Source organism: Somniosus microcephalus, chromosome 5 (genome assembly GCF_052327205.1).
Source record: "Somniosus microcephalus isolate GS21.2 chromosome 5, FLI_Smic_1.0, whole genome shotgun sequence".
Lineage (NCBI taxonomy): Eukaryota > Metazoa > Chordata > Chondrichthyes > Squaliformes > Somniosidae > Somniosus > Somniosus microcephalus.
The window spans coordinates 40,644,126-40,664,233 of NC_140991.1; the positions used below are offsets into that span (position 1 = coordinate 40,644,126).

Here is a 20,108-nt window from a genome sequence, read left to right on the forward strand (position 1 = left end):
ATTCATTTATGATCCAGTCATCCCTCATCATTGTCCCCCACACTATTCACAAAAAAACTCCAGTATCATCACAGTAACAAACTTTACTTGTATAAACTACTGCATTGTGATAGCTACATTCATCAGGCTTGCTGTATTTTATGAACAAAAATGTCTTCTATGCCATTTATTCAGGGTGCAGGAATGTTTGTTAGCTTGTAGATTTAATTTTTATATCTCAATCGAATATATTCATATTCTCTCCCTCCACCACCGGCGTTCCGTGGCTGCAGTGTGTACCATCTACAAGATGCACTGCAGCAACTCACCAAGGCTTCTTCGGCAGTACCTCCCAAACCTACGACCTCTTCCACCTAGAAGGACAAGGGCAGCAGACGCATGGGAACACCACCACCTCCAAGTTCCCCTCCAAGTCACTCATCATCCTGGCTTAGAAGTATATCGCCGATCCTTCATAGTCGCTGGGTCAAAATCCTGGAACTCCCTACCTAATAGCACTGTGGGAGTACCTTCACCACACAGACTGCAGCGGTTCAAGAAAATGGCTCACCACCACCTTCTCAATGGCAACTAGGGATGGGCAATAAATGCTGGCATTGCCAGCGATGCCCACATCCCATAAGCAAATAAAAAATATATATTCTGAAACATGTCTGATTCTGCACCTATGAGAGATGCAATCGACACGGAGGGATTCTCAGTTGACAGTTCGCGGGGGGGGGGGGGGGGCGGGGAGGGGAGGGGCAGATGGCACTGAGCATCACAGCAATAATACTCGGAGACACAATGGCCCAAAATTTGCGGTCGGACCTGTAAAAGAATCTACAAATTTACCTGGTGGTCCGGCGGGTACGGAGACTTGCGCTCCTGCGCTTCTCCGGGTACCCATGGGCAGAGGCCCACGTAGCTCAGGAGTGCAGGCGGTTCGCGAGCGCCCCCAGGATCACGTGGGCCAGCCCAACCAATAAAAGAAGGGATTCCCCATTCATACTTATGGGAGTTCCGTACAAACGGAATCCTCGTAAGTATGAATGGGGATCACTTAAAAAATACACAAACACATGAAATAATTTTTTTAAATTACATATTTAAAATTAATTTAAATGCCATTTAATTCAATATTTTAAACAAAGATTTAATTTTTTGAAAAAATTATATGTTTTAACGGGACTAAAAATAAACTTACTTTATTGGACAGGGTTTTTAAAGTATAAATGAGTGATAACATTTTATTTTTCTGGTTTTTAAAACTCTTATGCTGGTGTAAGCAGGCCTGCTTTTACCAGACATAAGAATTTCACGGGCATTCAGCGGGTGGAAGTTGGGCAAATAGCAAGTTCCGTGCTTTCGCGCATGTGCTTCCCATGCCTAAACCCAGAACTTGCGCGGCCCCTACGGGCACGTACACACCTCGTATGCACCCGTGGGGGTCACAAATTACGACCCAATGAGAGGCAAAAGTTTGATCTCCGCTACCCCATCAGTTCCCAATCCTAATGGTGTTGAGTGGGGAAACACCAAGTGGAGGGTGTGTAAGGGAACAGAAAGTTAAAGGAACAATCACACCCAGGTGGGCTCCTGTGTCTCCTAGTGCTCAGTTAAAGGCAGCACTGGCGGTAATCTGGGATCAAGCCATCCATTTCTTCTCTGGACAGCTAGCTCTTAAGGCCAGGTGGACTGAAGATATACTAGAAGAAAAGAGAAACACAACAGGCCAGCGTCTGCATTAAGTATGATCATACTGTATAGAAGGAGTGGCATAATGTTTGGCCTGCCTATGTGCTGTGCCACAGAGAACAATAGATTTTTCTCCATGATTCGTCATGGAGAACCACTGGACCACGATCATGATTTGTCATCATCATTGATTCGTTAATGATGAGCCTCTTGAGTTAATATTTCCTTACACTTTCCTAGGGTTTCTGGTAAACGTTTGCGCAATGTGTGTTTGTGATCAGGTGAAAACGGGGGCGGGGGATCAGTTACCGCATTCAGTGGCACAGCAATCATTTTCGTAACTTTTTCAAAATTTGTGTTCAAGAAGAAACAAAAAAGTAACAATTGTTGAGAAACTTTTTGCCTCTCAGTCACAGTAGTGCGATAAAAGAGAAAGAGCTGACAAGAGGCAGCATGGGGACACTAGGTAGGGCTTGAGAAGGAGACGTCACGCATAGGACGATAGCTGAATCCAAAAGGGACAGGCATCCAAAGACTTAACCCATGGGATGAACTGGCTTCTGATGATTACCCATGATATGTGAAAGAGAATGAATAAACTGATACTGGAACTATTTTATATTCCCTTCTTGTTTCCAAAGAAACTTAACATCAAGATTGATCAAGCTCCTCATTTGGGACTTAATTTTCTTTTAAAATATTTAATGCTATAATTTCTTTCATGTTTATGCCAAACAGCTTTTTGTTCACAAATCAGGTTTTGTTAAATGCTTTGTATAAGTTTTGACTGTTTGAGGCACTGCTGATGTGTGGACTGGGATTACCGCAGTTACGTTTATTGCATGTATCTGGAAGTATTCTATGCTCGGTGTTTTCAATTGTGATTGTATTTTATTAGTAAATGTTTGGTCTGTAAAAATATTTCCAACTTTTCAATTATTACATATACTGATGGATTTCTGTGTCATCAACCAATTTAGCATAGTGGTCATGTTACTGGACGAGTAATCCAGAGGCCTGGACTAATGATCCAGAGATGTGACCATGGTAGCTGGGGAGTTTAAATTCAGTTACTTAAATAAATCTGGAATAAAAAGCTAGTATCAGTAATGGTGACCGTGAAACTATCGGATTGTCATTAAAAAAAAACATCTGGTTCACTAATATCCTTTAGGGAAGGAAATCGGCCATCTTTACCTGGTCTGGCCTATATGTGACTCCAGACCCACAGCAATGCGGTTGATTCTTAACTGCCCTCTGAAATGGCCCAGCAAGCCACTCAGTTGTACAAAACCGCTAAGAAAAACAATAAGAATAAAACCGGACAGACCATCCGGCATCGACCTAGGCATTGGCTTCGGACACGGCAACGGCACACCCAGCCCAGTCGACCCTGCAACGTCCTCCTCACTGACTCTGGGGACTTATGCCAAAATTGGGAGAGCTGTCCCACAGACTAGTTAAGCAACAGCCTGACATAGTCATACTCACAGAATCATACCTTTCAGCCAATGTCCCAAATTCATCTATCACCATCCCTGGGTATGTCCTGTCCCACCGGCATGAGAGGAATGGCAGCACAGAGGTATACAGTCAGGAGGAAGGTGTGGTGTATGTGCCTTTAAGAGCAATTGTGGTGTATGTGCCTTTAAGAGCCCCAGGTGTGCGTAATGCCGGTAATTGCCACTTGGGCTATATAAGCCTGTGTATTGTGTATATCCTTTAGAACCCCCCCCCAGACTTGCTTAGTAAATACCTATGAACCAACTCCTGTCTTCAGTGTCTTATTCTACACACGGACACTACAGTGGCGACGAAGTGGAAACGGACTTACCTGCAATTCGGCAGCACCGCAAGGACATCGATTCCTCCAGCGTCCAGAAGACTCAAGGAAGTAAAAGAAACTGTGGTTTCACCAGCTGGCCAAGCTGGTGGCAGGTACTGTGCTAATCCTTCCTGGGCGTCAGGCTGGAGCTCCAGCGGCGGGCTCTACAGCTGAGACAGGCAGCGAAATCGGAGGCAAGCAATAACGGACTGGGAGGGTGCACTCGGGAGACGGCCGGCGCAGCAAGCAGGTCAGCGTTTAGACCTCCGTCGGGAACGAGTCTCCAACAGTGAATAAACGGAAACCACAGTAAAACAGCGTTGTTATCGGTAGCAGCGGCGGGAAAGCGCGGGAAGCGCCATATCGTTGCTACAGAAAAAAAAAGCGCGGGAAGCGCCATATCTTTTTTTGAAATGCCTAAATCTGGTAATATTGAGGCTTTTGATGGCGAAATAGAAGATTGGACCACATACGTGGAAAGAGTAGAGGTTTATTGCACTGCAAATGGAATAGCAGATGAAAAAAAAGCTTCAGTACTTCTGAACTTAATGGGCGCGAAGACATACGGGCTGTTACGAAACTTAATCACTCCAGCCAAACCAAAGGACAAGAATTTTAAAGAAATTGTTGATACCCTGCAGGAGCATTTAAACCCAACACCGCTGCTGATAGCGGAACGATTCAAGTTCTTCAAGAGAAATCAACACAAGAATGAAAGTAACGCTGATTACCTAACCGAATTAAGAAAGCTATCAAAGTACTGCCAATTCGGAGCAGGACTATCGGATTATCTTCGAGACAAATTTGTTTGCGGTCTCTTAAGTGAAGGAACACAAAAAAGACTGCTTTCTGAAAAAGATTTAACATTGGACAAAGCTTTCAGTATGGCTGTATCATACGAAGCAGCAGCAAAAGGAGCTGCAAAGATACAACGAGAGACACAGGACTTCGGCACCCATGAAATGACACAGGAGTTCGGAAGATGTTATCGCTGCGGCAGATCCACCCATAACCAGAGGGACTGCTGGTTCAAGGGCAAAGCATGCAGGCAATGCGGTAAGATTGGACACATTGCACGGGTATGCCAATCTGGACAAAATAAATCCACTGACAGAAAACAAAGAATCAATAAAGAAAAGTACAGGAAGGTACAAATGATGACGGACAATAGCTCCGAAGACCAGAATAGCGATAGCGACTCCGGAAACAAGAGACTAAGCTGTCTCAAATTACATAATGTACTTGCCAAAGAGGATTACCAAACCATTTGGGTTACCCTCACAATAGCAGGGTCCCCAGTTAAAATGGAGCTAGATACAGGATCAGCTCTAACCGTAATAAATCGACGAGATTACGAGAGGCTATTTTCGCATATACCTCTAAAAGACACATCCATTATCTTAAAAACATATACGGGGCAGAAAGTCTACCCCAAAGGAAAAATAAGTGTGCCTGTGGTATACAACGGCAAAGAAATACAAAAGTTGTATTTATACATTCTACAAGATGGTGGTCCACCGTTGTTGGGACGTGAATGGATAAGGAAGATACGTTTAGACTGGCACTCCATTCAGGCACTGACGGTGACCAGTAAGGAAAAAAACAATGATGACATCATACCTGAACGATTAAAAGACATCTTGGCCAACGCCAAAGAAGTGTTTCAAGAGAAATTAGGAACCTTGAAAGGCATCACCGCCTCAATAAAAGTGGACGATGCAGCAATTCCCAAATTTTTTAAGGCAAGACCGGTGCCATACGCAATACGTCCGGCAGTCGAGGCAGAGCTGAAGAATTTGGAAAAGGCAGGTGTATTATCCAAAATAGATTGGAGCGAATGGGCAACACCCATCGTTCCAGTCATGAAAAAAGCATTGAAAAATAACTCTGAGGAACAGAAAAAAATTCGCATCTGTGGGGACTTTAAAGTGACTGTAAACCCGGTCCTTCACATGGTACAGTATCCTCTTCCGAGGATAGAAGATATTTTCGCCTCACTATCCGGAGGGAAACGTTTCACAAAAATTGACTTGGCACAGGCATATCTACAGATGGAGGTTGAGGAGACCTCTAAAAAGTATCTCACAATAAACACACACAAAGGCCTGTACCAGTACAATCGACTGGTTTTTGGAGTAGCATCAGCTCCAGCTATCTGGCAAAGAGCTATGGAGCAAGTCCTGCAAGGGATTCCAGGGACTCAATGCTACCTAGACGACATCCTTATAACAGGAGAAAACGACAACGAGCACCTTGCCAATTTGGAGCAGGTGCTCACTAGGCTGAAAGAACGGGGCCTACGAGCAAATCGCCCCAAGTGCGAATTTTTCCAAAATCAGATATCATATTGTGGTCACATAATTAATAAGGAAGGGTTGCATAAGTCACCTGAGAAATTGAAGCAGTTATAAAAGCCCCAGCACCTGAAAATGTTTCACAATTAAGGTCATTCCTGGGATTAATAAATTACTATCATAAATTTTTACCGAACTTATCAACTATTCTACACCCTCTTAATGATCTTCTACAGACAGGAGTGATTTGGAAATGGAACAAAGACTGTAAACGTGCCTTCCATAAATGTAAAGACTTAATCACATCCGAGAAAGTTTTGGCTCATTACAACCCATCACTACCAATCAGACTGGCGTGCGATGCATCCCCTTACGGCATAGGAGCAGTATTATCCCATAAATTCCCTGATGGCTCAGAATGGCCGATAGCTTTTGCGTCACGCTCATTAAACTCAGCTGAGCGTAACTATGCCCAAATAGACAGGGAAGCACTCAGCCTGGTATGGGGAGTGAAGAAATTCAACCATTACCTACACGGACAAAAATTTACCTTGCTGACTGACCATCAACCCCTCATCTCCATATTCAACCCTAAAAAAGGTGTCCCCATTATGACGGCACAAAAACTACAGAGGTGGTCCCTTTTTCTAGGGGCACACCAATACAACATTGAATACAAAGGGTCAAAACAGCATGGGAATGCTGACGGTTCATCGCGCCTACCGTTGCCAACGATAGAAGAGGCACCTACAGTGGACCCAGTAGAGATATTCCACTCTACCATAGTGGAATGTCTACCGGTGACAAATTCTGCCATTGAAAGGGAGACAAGAAATGACCCTACTCTCTCACGGGTCTACGATTTAACAGTGAAGGGATGGCCAGCACATGGCGAACCACTGTTGCCAGCATTCTCGCAAAGAAGAGAACAGCTGTCAGTGTGCCGAGGAACCTTGATGTGTGGATCCAGAGTGGTGATTCCACCCAAACTCCAGGATAAAGTGCTAAAGGAGCTTCACGAGGGGCATCTGGGTGGAGTGAAAATGAAGAACCTAGCTAGGGTGTTTGTATGGTGGCCAGGTATCGATGGAGACATCGAAGACATGACCAAGAGCTGCCTAGGATGCCAGAAGGTCCAAAATGCTCCGCCACAGGCCCCTCTACATCCATGGGAGTGGCCCTCATCTCCCTGGCAAAGGGTGCACATCGACTTTGCTGGTCCATTTATGGACTCAATGTTCTTAATCGCAGTTGATGCACACTCCAAGTGGCCGGAGGTAATAAAGATGTCCTCCACCACCACGGAAAAAACCATCACAGTATTAAGGACCATATTTGCCAGGAATGGGCTGCCGGAACAGATATGTTCTGATAATGGACCGCAATTTGTGTCCGAAGAATTCAGAAAGTTCTTAAAGAACAATGGGGTAAAGCACTACACGTCCGCCCCATACCATCCCGCCACCAATAGATTGGCTGAAAGGTTTGTCCAGACCTTCAAGAAGGCCATAAAGGCCATGGGTAATGAAGACATAACACTTCAGCACAAGGTGGATAACTTCTTATTTGCATATAGGAATGCAACACATATGGTTACCAACCAAACTCCCGCCATGATGTTCTACAATAGAAACCTAAGATGCCGGCTGGATTTGGTCAAGCCCAACATCTGAAGGGACGTGGAGAACCGGCAGTTTCATGGTATGAATGAAAGGCCAACTAGGGCCTTCCAGATAGGCCAACCGGTTTTGGCCCGGGACTACCGTACTGAGAAATGGCAGCCTGGAACTATCTGCACACGACTAGGACCACTGATGTATACCGTGGACATCGGAGAAAGCATAATAAGGCGCCATGCTGACCAAATCATCAAGTCATCCGAAAAGGGACAACCTACACCACCACTCTATACATCTAACGATGAAGTAGAGATACCCATATCTACCTCCGATCCGGTGAGACTGGAACCCGATAAACCCGACACTGGCATTCAAGCCGAATCAGCCTTGCCAGAAGAACCTACTACACCACCAGAAACTACTACACCCCCGAGGCGTTATCCGGACCGAGTCAGGAAGCCTCCTGAGAGACTAACTTATAATTAATTAATACAGCAATGTATATTATTTTGCATATAACATGTAATTAATAATTACTTAAAATATGATGTACTAGTTAGCTAGAAGGGGAGGAATTGTGGTGTATGTGCCTTTAAGAGCCCCAGGTGTGCGTAATGCCGGTAATTGCCACTTGGGCTATATAAGCCTGTGTATTGTGTATATCCTTTAGAACCCCCCCCCCCAGACTTGCTTAATAAATACCTATGAACCAACTCCTGTCTTCAGTGTCTTTATCTACACACGGACACTACTGAAGGGAGTGGCCCTAAGAGTCCTCAAATTGACTCCAGACTCCTTGAAATCTCATGGCTTCAGGGCAAGCATGGGCAAGGAAACCTCCTGCTGATTACCACCTACTGCCCTCCCTCAGCTGATGAATGAGTACTCCGCCATGTTGAACATCACTTGGAAGAAGCACTGAGAGTAGCAAAGGCACAGAATGTACTCTGGGTGGGAGTCTTCAATGTCCATCACCAAGAGTGGCTCGGTAGCACCACTACTAACCGAGCTGGCCAAGTCCTGAAGGACATAGCTGCCAGTCTGGGACTGCGACAGGTGGTGAGAGAACCAACACGAGGGGAAAACCTACTTGACCTCGTCCTCACCAATCTACCTGTCGCAGATGCATCTGTCCGTGACAGTATTGGTAGCAGTGACTACCGCACAGTCATTGTGGAGACAAAGTCCCGTCTTCACACTGAGGACATCCTCCATCATGTTGTGTGGCACTACCACTGTACTAAATGGGATAGATTCAGAACAGATCTAGCAGCTCAAAACTGGGCATCCATGAGGCGCTGTGGGCCATCAGCAGCAGCAGAATTGTATTCCACCACAATCTGTAACCTCATGGCCTGGCATATCCCTCACTCTACCATTACCAGCAAACCAGGGGACCAACAGTGGGGACTGCAGAAGAGCCATGAGCAGCACCAGGCGTTAACTAAAAATGAGGTGCCAACCTGGGGAAGCTGAAACACAGGACTACTTGCATGCTAAACAGCATGCTGTAGACAGGGCTAAGCGATCCCACAATCAACGGATCAGATCCAAGCTCTGCAGTCCTGCCACACCCAGTCGTGAATGGTGGTGGACCATTAAACAACTGATGGGAGGAGGAGGCTCCATGAATATCCCCATCCTCAATGATAGAGGAGCCCAGCACATGAGTGCAAAAGACAAGGCTGAAGCATTTGCAACCATTTCAGTCATAAGTGCCGAGTGGATGATCCATCTCGGCCTCCTCCTGAAGTCCCCACCATTACAGAAGCCAGTGTTCAGTGAACTGAATTCACTCCACATGATATCATGAAATGGCTGAGTGCACTGGATACAGCAAAGGCTATGGGCCCTGACAACATCCCGGCTGCCGTGCTGAAGACTTGTGCTCCAGAAGTAGCCGCGCCTCTAGCCAAGCTATTCCAGTACAGCTACAACACTGGCATCTATCCGACAATGTGGAAAACTGCCCAGGTATGTCCTGTCCACAAAAAGCAGGACAAATCCAATCTGGCCAATTACCGCCCCATCAGTCTACTCTCAATCATCAGCAAAATGATGGAAGGTGTCGTCGACAGTGCTATCAAGCGGGACTTACTCACCAATAACTTGCTCACTGATGCTCAGTTTGGGTTCCACCAGGACCATTCAGCATCAGACCTCATTACAGCCGTGGTCCAATCATGGACAAATGAGCTGAATTCCAGAGGTGAGGTGAGAGTGACTGCCCTTGACATCAAGACAGCATTTGACCGAAAGGTGGCATCAAGGAGCCCTAGTAAAATTGAAGTCAATGGGAATCAGGGGGAAAACTCTCCACTGGCTGGAGTCATACCTAGCACAAAGGAAGATGTTTGTGGTGGTTGGAGGTCAATGATCTCAGCCCCAGGACATCGCTGCAGGGGTTCCCCAGGGCAGTGTCCTAGGCACAACCATCTTCAGCTGCTTCATCAATGACCTTCCCCCCATCATAAGGTCAGAAGTGGGGATGTTCGCTGATGATTGCACAGTGTTCAGTTCCATTTGACACTCCTCAGATAATGAAGCAGTCCATGCCCGAATGCAGCAAGACCTGGATGACATTCAGGCTTGGGCTGATGTGTGGTGCGAATGTTACCTGCCACTTAAGTGCCAGGCAATGACGATCTCCAACAAGCGAGAGTCTAACCACCTCCCTTTGACATTCAACAGCATTACCATCGCCGAATCCCCCAACAACAACATCCTGGGGGGGGGGGGGTCACCATTGACCAGAAACTTAACTGGACCAGCCACATAAATACTGTGGCAACAAAGCAGCTCAGGGGCTAGGTATTCTGTGGCGAGTGTCTCACCTCCTGACTCCGCAAAGCCTTTTCATCATCTACAAGGCACAGGTCAGGAGTGTGATGGAATGCTCTCCACTTGCCTGGATGAGTGCAGCTCCAACAACATGCAAGAAGCTCGACACCATCCAGGACAAAGCAGCCCGCTTGATTGGCACCCCATCCACCACCTCCGCCACTGGCGCACCGTGGCTGCAGTGTGTACCATCTACAAGATGCACTGCAGCAACTCGCCAAGGTTTCTTCGACAGCTCCTCCCAAACCCGTGACCTCTTCCACCTAGAAGGACAAGGGCAGCAGGTGCATGGGAACACCACCACCTTCAAGTTTCCCTCCAAGTCACACACCATCCTGACTTGGAAATATATCTCTATTCCTTCATCGTCGCGGGGTCAAAATCCTGGGACTCCCTCCCTAACAGCAGTGTGGGAGTATCTTCACCACACGGACTGCAGCGGTTCAAGGCGGCGGCTCACCACCACCTTCTCAAGGGCAATTAGGGATGGGCAATAAGTGCTGGTATTGCCAGCGACGCCCACACCCCAGGAACGAATTTTAAAAAACACCTTTGCCTGAATGCATGCAATAGGACACTAGGGGGGAAAAATTCGGTTGATTTGTGCTTCCAGTTAGCGCCGTCGCTAACGCCTCCCGCGAAATTCATGACATCATCACCATGTGCAGCACCCCAGCCGCAATCTTTGGTAGCGGCCCCTGACTTACCGCCGGACGCTATGTCCGACAGGGTCAGGGGGGCCTACCTGCGGCCGGGGTGGCGCAAATTTAAGGGGAGGTGCCGTGCGGCCATTTTTGTTGCTGACCGCCTGCCAGCACCTGCCCCCATTGCCGTCCCCGACCTCCTGTGCAGCCCCCCCTGCGGGGTGCCGGCTGCGCTCCGTGAGCCCGGCACTTCTCTTGAGTCCTTGGTCGCACGCGCTAGGCCCCTCCCCTTTAATGAGGGGAGGAAGGCCTGCAGTACCGCGGCGCGACGTGCCGCAGCGTGTGGCGCTGTTGCACGTAGCGGCGCGATATTCACTTCCAGTAGCGCCCCGCCTCCCACTTGGGGCGCTACCAGTGAATTTCAGGCGTGGGGGTGCTAACTTTTTCGGGGCGCTAAAAGTAGTGCCCTGGCGAAGTTAGCGCCCCAAAGGGGGCTCGGCCCAATTTTGCCCCCTACAGGCCTTATATCCTAGTTAGCAGAGCACGAGAATAATTAAGAAACCTTACCTGAGTAATACAACAGAATATGTCAGAGTGAAACTGTGTGTGTGAGTGAGAAAGGAAGAACAAACAAACTTGCCTTTATATAGTGCCGTAAAGTGGTAAAACGTCCCAAGGTGCTTCACAGGAGCATAATTGGAGTAAAATTGACACTTAGCCAAGGAAGGAGACATTAGGGTAAGTGACCAAAAACTTGAAGGAGGAGAGAGAGGGAGGGAACTCCAGAGTTTGGGGCCTAGACAGCTGAAGGCACGGCCACCAATGGTGGATGACAGAAGTCGGGATGCACAAGAGGCCAGAATTGGAACAACGCAGAGATCTTGGAGGGTTGTAGGGCTGGATGACCAGTAGTTAACAGGCAGTTAAGAGGCTTTTTCCCATTTTTCGACTGTTGCTGCGGGCTTCCCAACGTCGGGGAACCCCGCCAGGGTAAGTGAGGCGTGATGTGGGTCTACTGTAATTTTTGTGTATATATGACAGCTGCAGAAGTGGTTTAAAGGATTCAATGGGACACTGGTGAGTATCAGAGGTAAGGAAAAGTTATGAAAGTAATTTTTAATGTGTTTAGATGTTTCTGCAGGTGACAAGCTGTGAAGTGTTTGTGTAGGCTCGTCTCATCGGGAGAAGTGACAGATGGCTTCTGCAATCTCAGCTGCAGCTACTGTTATATCGCAAGAGTGTATAACCTTGCTTGTATAACAATTAAAAGAGTACGCAGGAGACAGAGTTCAGTTAACAGCCATCTTTACTTCCAGAAGAATCTCTTCAACTGAATGCACTCTATTTCCCATAGTGCATTGCACATCAAAACTATGGTAAGCTATGTGGGACAATTCAAATACAACATTCAAAATGCACAACAGCTACCATCTGTTTTATCCTAAGGAGAGAGTAATTGGAGGGTCTGGGTGCAAGGGCTCACCTTTGGACAGTGATTGTCGGTGTTTGACAGCACTTCAATGCTGTCAAACACTGTTAAATCATCTGTCAATCAAGTGTGGTGCATATGCCTTTAAGAAAACCAGCAGATGAAGCGTCATCAACTGACGTCATCTGACACCGGCTTTCCCTTAATTGGCCGGCAAGCCCGCAGGGCGGGCTTAACAAGGCCAATCAGGGGAAAATAGCATCAGCTCGTCAGACGTCGCTGGGGGTGGGACTGGGACCCGAAAACCAGCAGTCCCGACTCGAACTCGGCCTTCCAGGTAAGATTCCGCCCTAGGTGTATAGCTTGTGGTCAAATAGCTTGCTGGCATGCATTGTCTACACGAACACAAGAGGAATGGTCATTGATATGAGATACCAGAGAGACGCACTAAACTGCAAAAGTTAGCATCTTAAGATAAGGGGGGTGGGGGAGAATTGTGATAAAGAATGTATTTTGCAGTTCTCTTTACACTTGCCATTAACTACTGTTCACTCTGGTGCAACCCCCTAGTGCCTGCCCTAAGTGTTTTTTCTACCTACTCTACTGTTCCTACAAGGGGTTGAGGCACAAGGAAAGGACAGCGTGTGCCACTGCCACTAGCATGTAACAGCGTCTTGGTACTCCCGCTGATCTGTGGGAGAGCATCCATGCCCCATCCATGCTTTCTTTTGACAGCATCCATGCCCCATCCATGCTTTCTTTTGAGAGCATCCATGCCCCATCCATGCTTTCTTTCAAGCTTAGTAAGCTGCAAGAAATGTTTAAAATGCGTGGAGAGTGGGGAAAAGAAAACAGTCAAATGTGTCCTCAGGCACTTATGTTAAAATAGAATCACAGGAGGAAACTTTCAAATTGGGAACACCCGGTTTACCTCCAAAAAATGAGCGCTAAGGGACTGAAAGCCGAGCCACGATCTCCCAAGCCCATTTCGTGCACAGAATGTTTCCATCGCCATTTTGAATCAGGGCTTCTTTTAGGCATCCAGTGCTCCCGCCTGAAATTGGCGGGCACTATTTAAGCATGCTAATTAGAGTCCTACACATTTTTTAAGGACCTAAAAGCCCTTTTCAACAGTTCTGGTGTCCTATTCGCCAATTCTAAATCCATCACATCCTCACAACATGCATTACCTCACACTTACCCATTGTAAATTGGATCTTCCACCTGCCTGCCCATTTATCAACAACAATTTGCATTGATATAGCACCTTTAATGTAGTAAAACATTCCACTGGCCTGTTTATATATTCCTGAAGTCTCTTACAGTCCTCCTTACTGAACCTCCTACTCTTGCGTCATCAGCAAATGTCGACATTGTGCTCCCCGTGTCCAAGACCAAACCATCTACGTACACTGAGAATTAAAAGTATACCTAGCACTGACCCCTGGAGTACACCACTCCCAACCCTTCTCCAATCTGTGCAGCCCCCACTTACCCAAACTGTTTATTTTTCTGTTCATCAACCAAATCTCTCTCCATGCTGCCGCGTTTCCTCTTATACCATACGCCTGAATTTTTTCTAGCAAGGCTTAACGTGACACCTCTCTGAATGCTGTCTGAAAATCCATGTACGCTACATCTGCTTCGTTCCCTTTATCTAACCAATCAATCAGTCACCTCTTCAAAGAGGTCTATTGAATTTGTTATAAACACGACTTGCCTTTAACAAATCCGTGCTCAGATAAAGCAGGCAGTTTCACTGGTAATATTATCAAGTACATTCAGTAGGTGTGTGATTAGGTTAAATAGGAATATGGAGGGATGGAAAAGATCATTGCAGTTCATCTGCTCAGTCCCAATTTTCAAAAAATATCATACACACTTTTGTTCTCAATACCTTTCATCTATCAAATATATATCTAGTTCCCTCTTGCCAAGAGATCATGTTCCGTAGATGCACCACCATCTGTGTAAAGTAGTTTAAGTTAATCTCTCTATTCGGTTTCCCCAATTGCTGCCTTTATAACTATTTATTTCATCACGATTGTCCCTTGAAGTGGTCTTCACAGGAGACCCCACTGAGGACAGGCTCTCAGCAGGACTACAGTAATTCAGTACTTCAATTCTCACCTTAAGCTGTCTGAAGAACCAGCTTCAGGATGCAGGTGATGGGTCTGATGGAGACTGGATAGTTCTTTCGCAATTACCTGCTGTGTAGTGTCATCATGCCACATTAAACCTGTCGGGAATAAAAAGCAGAAATGAACTGAAAATATAATTATCATCCCTTTTCTCCACTCGTGTTGGAATAAGACTTTACTAAATTTAAACTTGCTTCTCAAAAGGGCTGTTTCTTTAAGTTAACAGGTGTGAGTTCAGGCATTTGTGCATTTTAGGCTATTGCCACACAACCAAAAGGCAGGCTGTGCTAAACATATTCATTTAGTTATTTAATGGAATTAACAATCAGATGATTATCAACAAGGTTTTCCCTCTCCTCCCCCCGAAGGCATTGACAGTAAATGCCAGTAGACTACCTGATAGAGCTGTTTCCAAGAGTCCTAACCTCGTATCTACACACATCTTGCATTTATATAGCGCCTTTAACGCAGTAAAACGTCCCAAGGCGCTTCACAGGAGCGTTACCAGACAAAATTTGACACCGAGCCACGTAAGGAGATATTAGGACAGGTGACCAAAAGCTTGGTCAAAGAGGTAGGTTTTAAGGAGCGTCTTGAAGGAGGAAAGAGAGGCAGAGAAGTTTAGGGAAGGAATTCTATAGCTTAGGGCCTAGACGGCTGCCAATGGTGGGGCAAAGGAAATCGGGGATGAGCAGGAAGCCAGAACTGGAGGAACACAGAGTACTCGGAGGGTTGTAGGAGCTATCGGAGATGGGAAGGGGCAAGCCCGTGGAGGGATTTGAACACAAGGATGAGAATTTTAAATTCAAGGTGTTGCTGGACTGGGAGGCAATGTAGATCAGCGCAGAATCGCTATGTAGCAACCATGAGCAAGATTATCCTCTGTCCCTTCCCCTAATCCATGGCATGCTGCAGCCAATTGTAGTAAACCATAGCACTGCCCTAGTGTAGACCAGCTAACTCACTACAGGCCAAGGATTGGCGCTGGCCCGTCAGGCTCAGAGATTGAAACTTTGCCTCTGAACTATCTGTTAGCTCTCACTAACAGTTCTCATTTAAAAAAAACAGTTTGGAAAGCAGATCCCAGCGTGTCCTCAAGAGAGAAATGTTCCGGCCACCGACATCCTAAGACTTGTACAGGTACTTCCAATCATGGTCAGAACTTTAAACTTCTGGCCTCAGCCCTTCTCCAATTTGGGTACAGGCTGGCAATGGAAACACAGGCCCACTGAGAGCCACCCAGATGCGGAGACAGCTCCTGAGGTGAGTCTCCGTGCTGCAAACAACATAGGGCCATTTTGTTCATATCAATGCATCGCTGCCAGAGTCACTGACACCTCCAGTGGCTGCACTGCAACATGGGTGCAGCATCAGTCTTGGAAACTCATGATACAGAGGACAAGCCCGCCAGCAGCGGTGAGTTTACAGGATCACTTTGAGGAGGGCCTCATAACTAACGAGCACTACCGTCGATGAGTGAGCCACGGCTGGCTTTTCACCCACAAGTGGAAGAACACCTGGAACTGCTCATCACCTCAGTCTGCCCGCTGATAGCCTGCCTCCTGGAGAGGCCTCATGTGACTCCTAAAAATTAATTCTGCAACACACTGTACAGCTGTGCATCACAATAACATTATTTTAAACGTGTGAAAAATACATCTTGTTTTTCTGCAGATGTGGGATAGCAACCCCGTGGCACGAGTTTCAAAACCAGACTCACAGAGTGATTAACAAACTCACACACCGCCTCGAACAAAGAGGTAGCTATTGCTGTCACTGTCTGTCAACATGGTCGCCTCAGGATTATGCAGCGGATTTCAACTGATCTGAGCGTGTAGGTTAACGCGGTGGGTCCCACAAGCTCCAGTTACGCGGTACTAATCAGCGCAGTACTGACCGTATACAACGGCCACTGGATTTGTTTCTCGTTCTCTTTTAGGAACATAAGGACAGGAGTAGGCCATTCAGCCCCTCGAGCCTGTTCCGCCCTTCAGAGAGATGATGGCTGATCTGTATCTTAACTCCATCCACCCACCTTGGCTCCATATCCCTTTGCTAGCAAAAATCTATCGAACTCAGATTTAAAATTATTAATTAATTCAGCACGCATCTACTGCTTTTTGTGGGAGACAATGCCACACTTCTACCACCCTTTGTGTGAGGAAGTGATTCCTAACTTCTCTTCTGAATGGCCTGGCTATGATTTTACGATTACGTCCCCTTGTCCTAGACTCCCCCGCCAGCGGAAAAGGTTTGGGGGAGAAATTCGTGTTAGCCAGTAAAGTTGCCGATGCCACCAGCAACTGGCGTTAACGGCCGCTGAAAATGGCCGCAACGCTAACGGATGCAGATTGCTGGCGCAGCGCTTGCCGACCTTGCAACGCCGTCCTGTTGGCATTGCTGGAGGCATCCGACCCGAAGTTCGTGTGCAGATGCGGCGTTCGAGCCTCGAACAGCCACTGGAAGCGAGGCTGTGGAGCTCACAAGGAATTGTGGACAATGAAGACGCCTGAGAATTAAAGGGGCCATGCACACTGAGTGCGGTTTAAACAGAGTGCTGTGAGTTGGGTGAGTCAGGGGGTCTTAACTGTTTGCTAAAATCAAACTTTCGTTTGTTTCACATTTACTGTTACAGTTTACTGCTTAAAATCTAAATTTCCCAGCTTTAAGCAGGGTTATAAAGGGATAGACAAGGCCTACAATTCAGAGCAGCTGAAGGCAGTTAATTAGGGAAACTAGATTAAACTTGTTCTCCTGTAGTAGGGCTCAGCAAGCTCCTTTGTTTCAGGGCCTATAAAAACAGGCTTTGCAGTGTGATTTTGCACTGAGTACGGTTTAAACAGAGTGTTGCAAGTTTGTTGAGTGTTGCAAGCTTGGTGAGGTCTCCCCTGTTCGCCTTTGTTTATCCTAACTTTTCACCCTGTAGGAATTGGTTCTTACTTTACACCAAGAAAAGAGTCTGAGCAGTCAAACAACAACTTCGAAACCGCTAAAGTGACGTCACAACCAGGGAAGGAGCTGATTGGTAAGTAGGACCTGGTGAGTATTTCTACAGTCCAGTCGTTAAAGTAAGGTCTCTAGTTTAGAGTAAGTAGTGTTTAAAGGGAAGTAAAGTCCCTAGTGTATTTAATATTCTTCAATTTAAAGGGAGTAAATTAAGGGTAGGACATGGCAGGGCAGCTCGGCAGTGTGGAGTGCTCCTCCTGTGCTATGTGGGAAGTCAGGGACACTTTCGGTGTCCAGGGCAAACACGTGTGCAGGAAGTGTCTCCAGCTGCAGCTACTTGAAATCCGCGTTTCGGAGCTGGAGCTGCGGCTGGAGTCACTGTGGAGCATCTGCAAAGCTGAGATCTTCGTGGATAGCACATTTAACGAGGTGGTCACACCGCAGGTAAAGAGTGCACAGGCAGACAGGAAATGAGTGACCCCCAGACAGAGTAAAAGAACTAGGAAGATAGTGCAGGAGTCCCCTGGGTCCATCTCCCTCTCCAACAGATTTTCTGTTTTGGATACTGATGGGAGAGATGGTTTCTCAGGGGAATGCAGCAAGAGCCAAGTCCATGGCACTACGTGTGGCTCAGCTGCACAGGAGGGGAGGAAAAAGAGTGGGAGAGCAATAGTGAGGGGATTCTATTGTAAGGGGAAGAGAGAGCCATTTCTGTGGCCGCAGATGTGACTCCAGGATGGTATGTTACCTCCCTGGTGCCAGAGTCAAGGATGTCACTGAATGGCTGCAGGGCATTCTGAAGGGGGAGGGTGAACAGTCAGAGGTCGTGGTTCACATTGGTACCAATGACATGGGTAGAAAGAGGGATGGGGTCCTGCAACAAGAATTAAGGGAGCTAGGTAGCAGATTGAAAAGCAGGACCTCAAAGGTTGTAATCTCTGGATTACTCCTGGTGCAACATGCTAGTGAGTATAGGAATAGGAGGATAGAGCAGATGAATAGGTGGCTAAAGAGTTGGTGCAGGAGGGAGGGCTTTAGTTTCCTGGATCACTGGGTCTGCTTCTGGGGAAGGTGGGACCTGTACAATATGGACGGGTTGCACCTGAACCAGAATGGGACCAACATCCTTGCAGGGAGGTTTGCTAGTACTGTTGGGAGGGGGGGGGGGGTAAACTAACTTGGCAGGGGGGGGGGATACGGAGTGGAGCTATAGTAGGAGGTGATGCACAGCCAAATATAGAGGAAAAAACAAGTCAGCCTGGAAGGCAGAGCAAATATGTAACGGCACAAGGGAGTATGGCAAGGCTGGGTGGCATTTATTTTAATGCTAGGAGTCTTACGAGTAAGGCAGATGAATTGAAGGTGTTGATTAACATATGGCAGTATGATATTGTTGCTATCACAGAGACATGGTTGAGGGAGGGGCAAGACTGGCAGCTCAATATTCCGGGGTATGGAATCTTCAGGCAAGACAGAGGGGGGTGTAAAAGTGGAGGGGGTGTCGCAATATTAATCAAGGAGTCAATTACTGCATTAAGGAGGGATGATATCTTAGCAGGTTCCTCTAATGAGGCCATATGGGTAGAACTTGAAAACAAAAAGGGGGCACGCACTTTGTTGGGAGTGTACTATAGGCCCCCAAACAGTCAGGGGGAGAGAGGAACAGATATGTAGGCAAATCTCAAAAGTGTAGAAATAATAGGGTAATAATAGTAGGGGAATTCAACTTCCCCAATATTAACCGGGATAGTCAGAGTGTGAGGAATTCTTAAAGTGCATCCAGGAGAGCTTTTTGAGTCAGCATGTAGAAAGTCCTACAAGAGAGGGGAATGTACAGGACCTAATTCTAGGGAATGTAGCCGGGCAAGTGGTAGAAGTGTCAGTAGGAGAGCATTTTGGTGACAGTGACCATAATTCGGTGAGATTTAAGGTAGTCATGGAAAAGGACAAAGATGGACTGGAAATAAAGGTTCTAAATTGGGGGAAGGACGATTTTAATATAAGGCAGGATCTGGCCGAAGTGGACTGGGATCAGCTACTTGTAGGAAAATCCACATCAGAGCAGTTGGAGTCTTTCAGAAAGGAAATAGAGAGTACAATGCCAACATGTTCCCGTAAAGGTCAAGGGTGGGACCAACAAGCCCAGGGAACCCTGGATGTCAAGGGATATACAAGAATGGATTAGGAAAAAAAGGGAGGCTTTTGGCAGATACAAAGGACTAAAAATAGTGGAAGCCCTAGAGGAGTATAGAAAGTGCAGGGGGGTACTTAAAAAAGAAATTAGGAGAGCGAAGAGGGGGCATGAAAAAACACTGGCGGGCAAAATAAAGGAAAATCCCAAGGTGTTTTATAAGTATATTAAGGGCAAGAGGATAACCAGGGAAAGAGTAGGGCCCATTAGGGACCAAAGTGGCAATCTGTGTGTAGAGCCGGAAGATGTGGGTGAGATTTTAAATGAATATTTTACATCTGTGTTCACTATGGAGAAGGACGATGTAGGCATAGAAATCAGGCAGGGGGATTGTGATATACTTGAACAAATTAGTATTGCGAGGGAGGAGGTACTAGCGGTTTTAGCGGGCTTAAAAGTGGATAAATCCGCAGGCCCAGACGAGATGTATCCCAGGCTGCTGTGTGAGGCAAGGGAGGAGATTGCAGGGGCTCTGACACAAATTTTCAGAACCTCCCTGGC

General features: G+C 46.7%; 1 protein-coding gene across 2 annotated transcripts in view; it reads right to left on the minus strand.

Moving 5' to 3' along the window:
- Window positions 1-20,108, minus strand: part of ptprn2 (protein tyrosine phosphatase receptor type N2) — a 1,093,281-nt gene that overhangs the window by 626,679 nt on the left and 446,494 nt on the right. For both annotated transcript variants that reach the window (XM_085987555.1, XM_085987557.1), the window contains exon 4: window positions 14,460-14,568. In XM_085987555.1, the coding sequence (XP_085843681.1) occupies window positions 14,460-14,568 (109 nt within the window). The remainder of the gene's footprint in view (window positions 1-14,459; window positions 14,569-20,108) is intronic.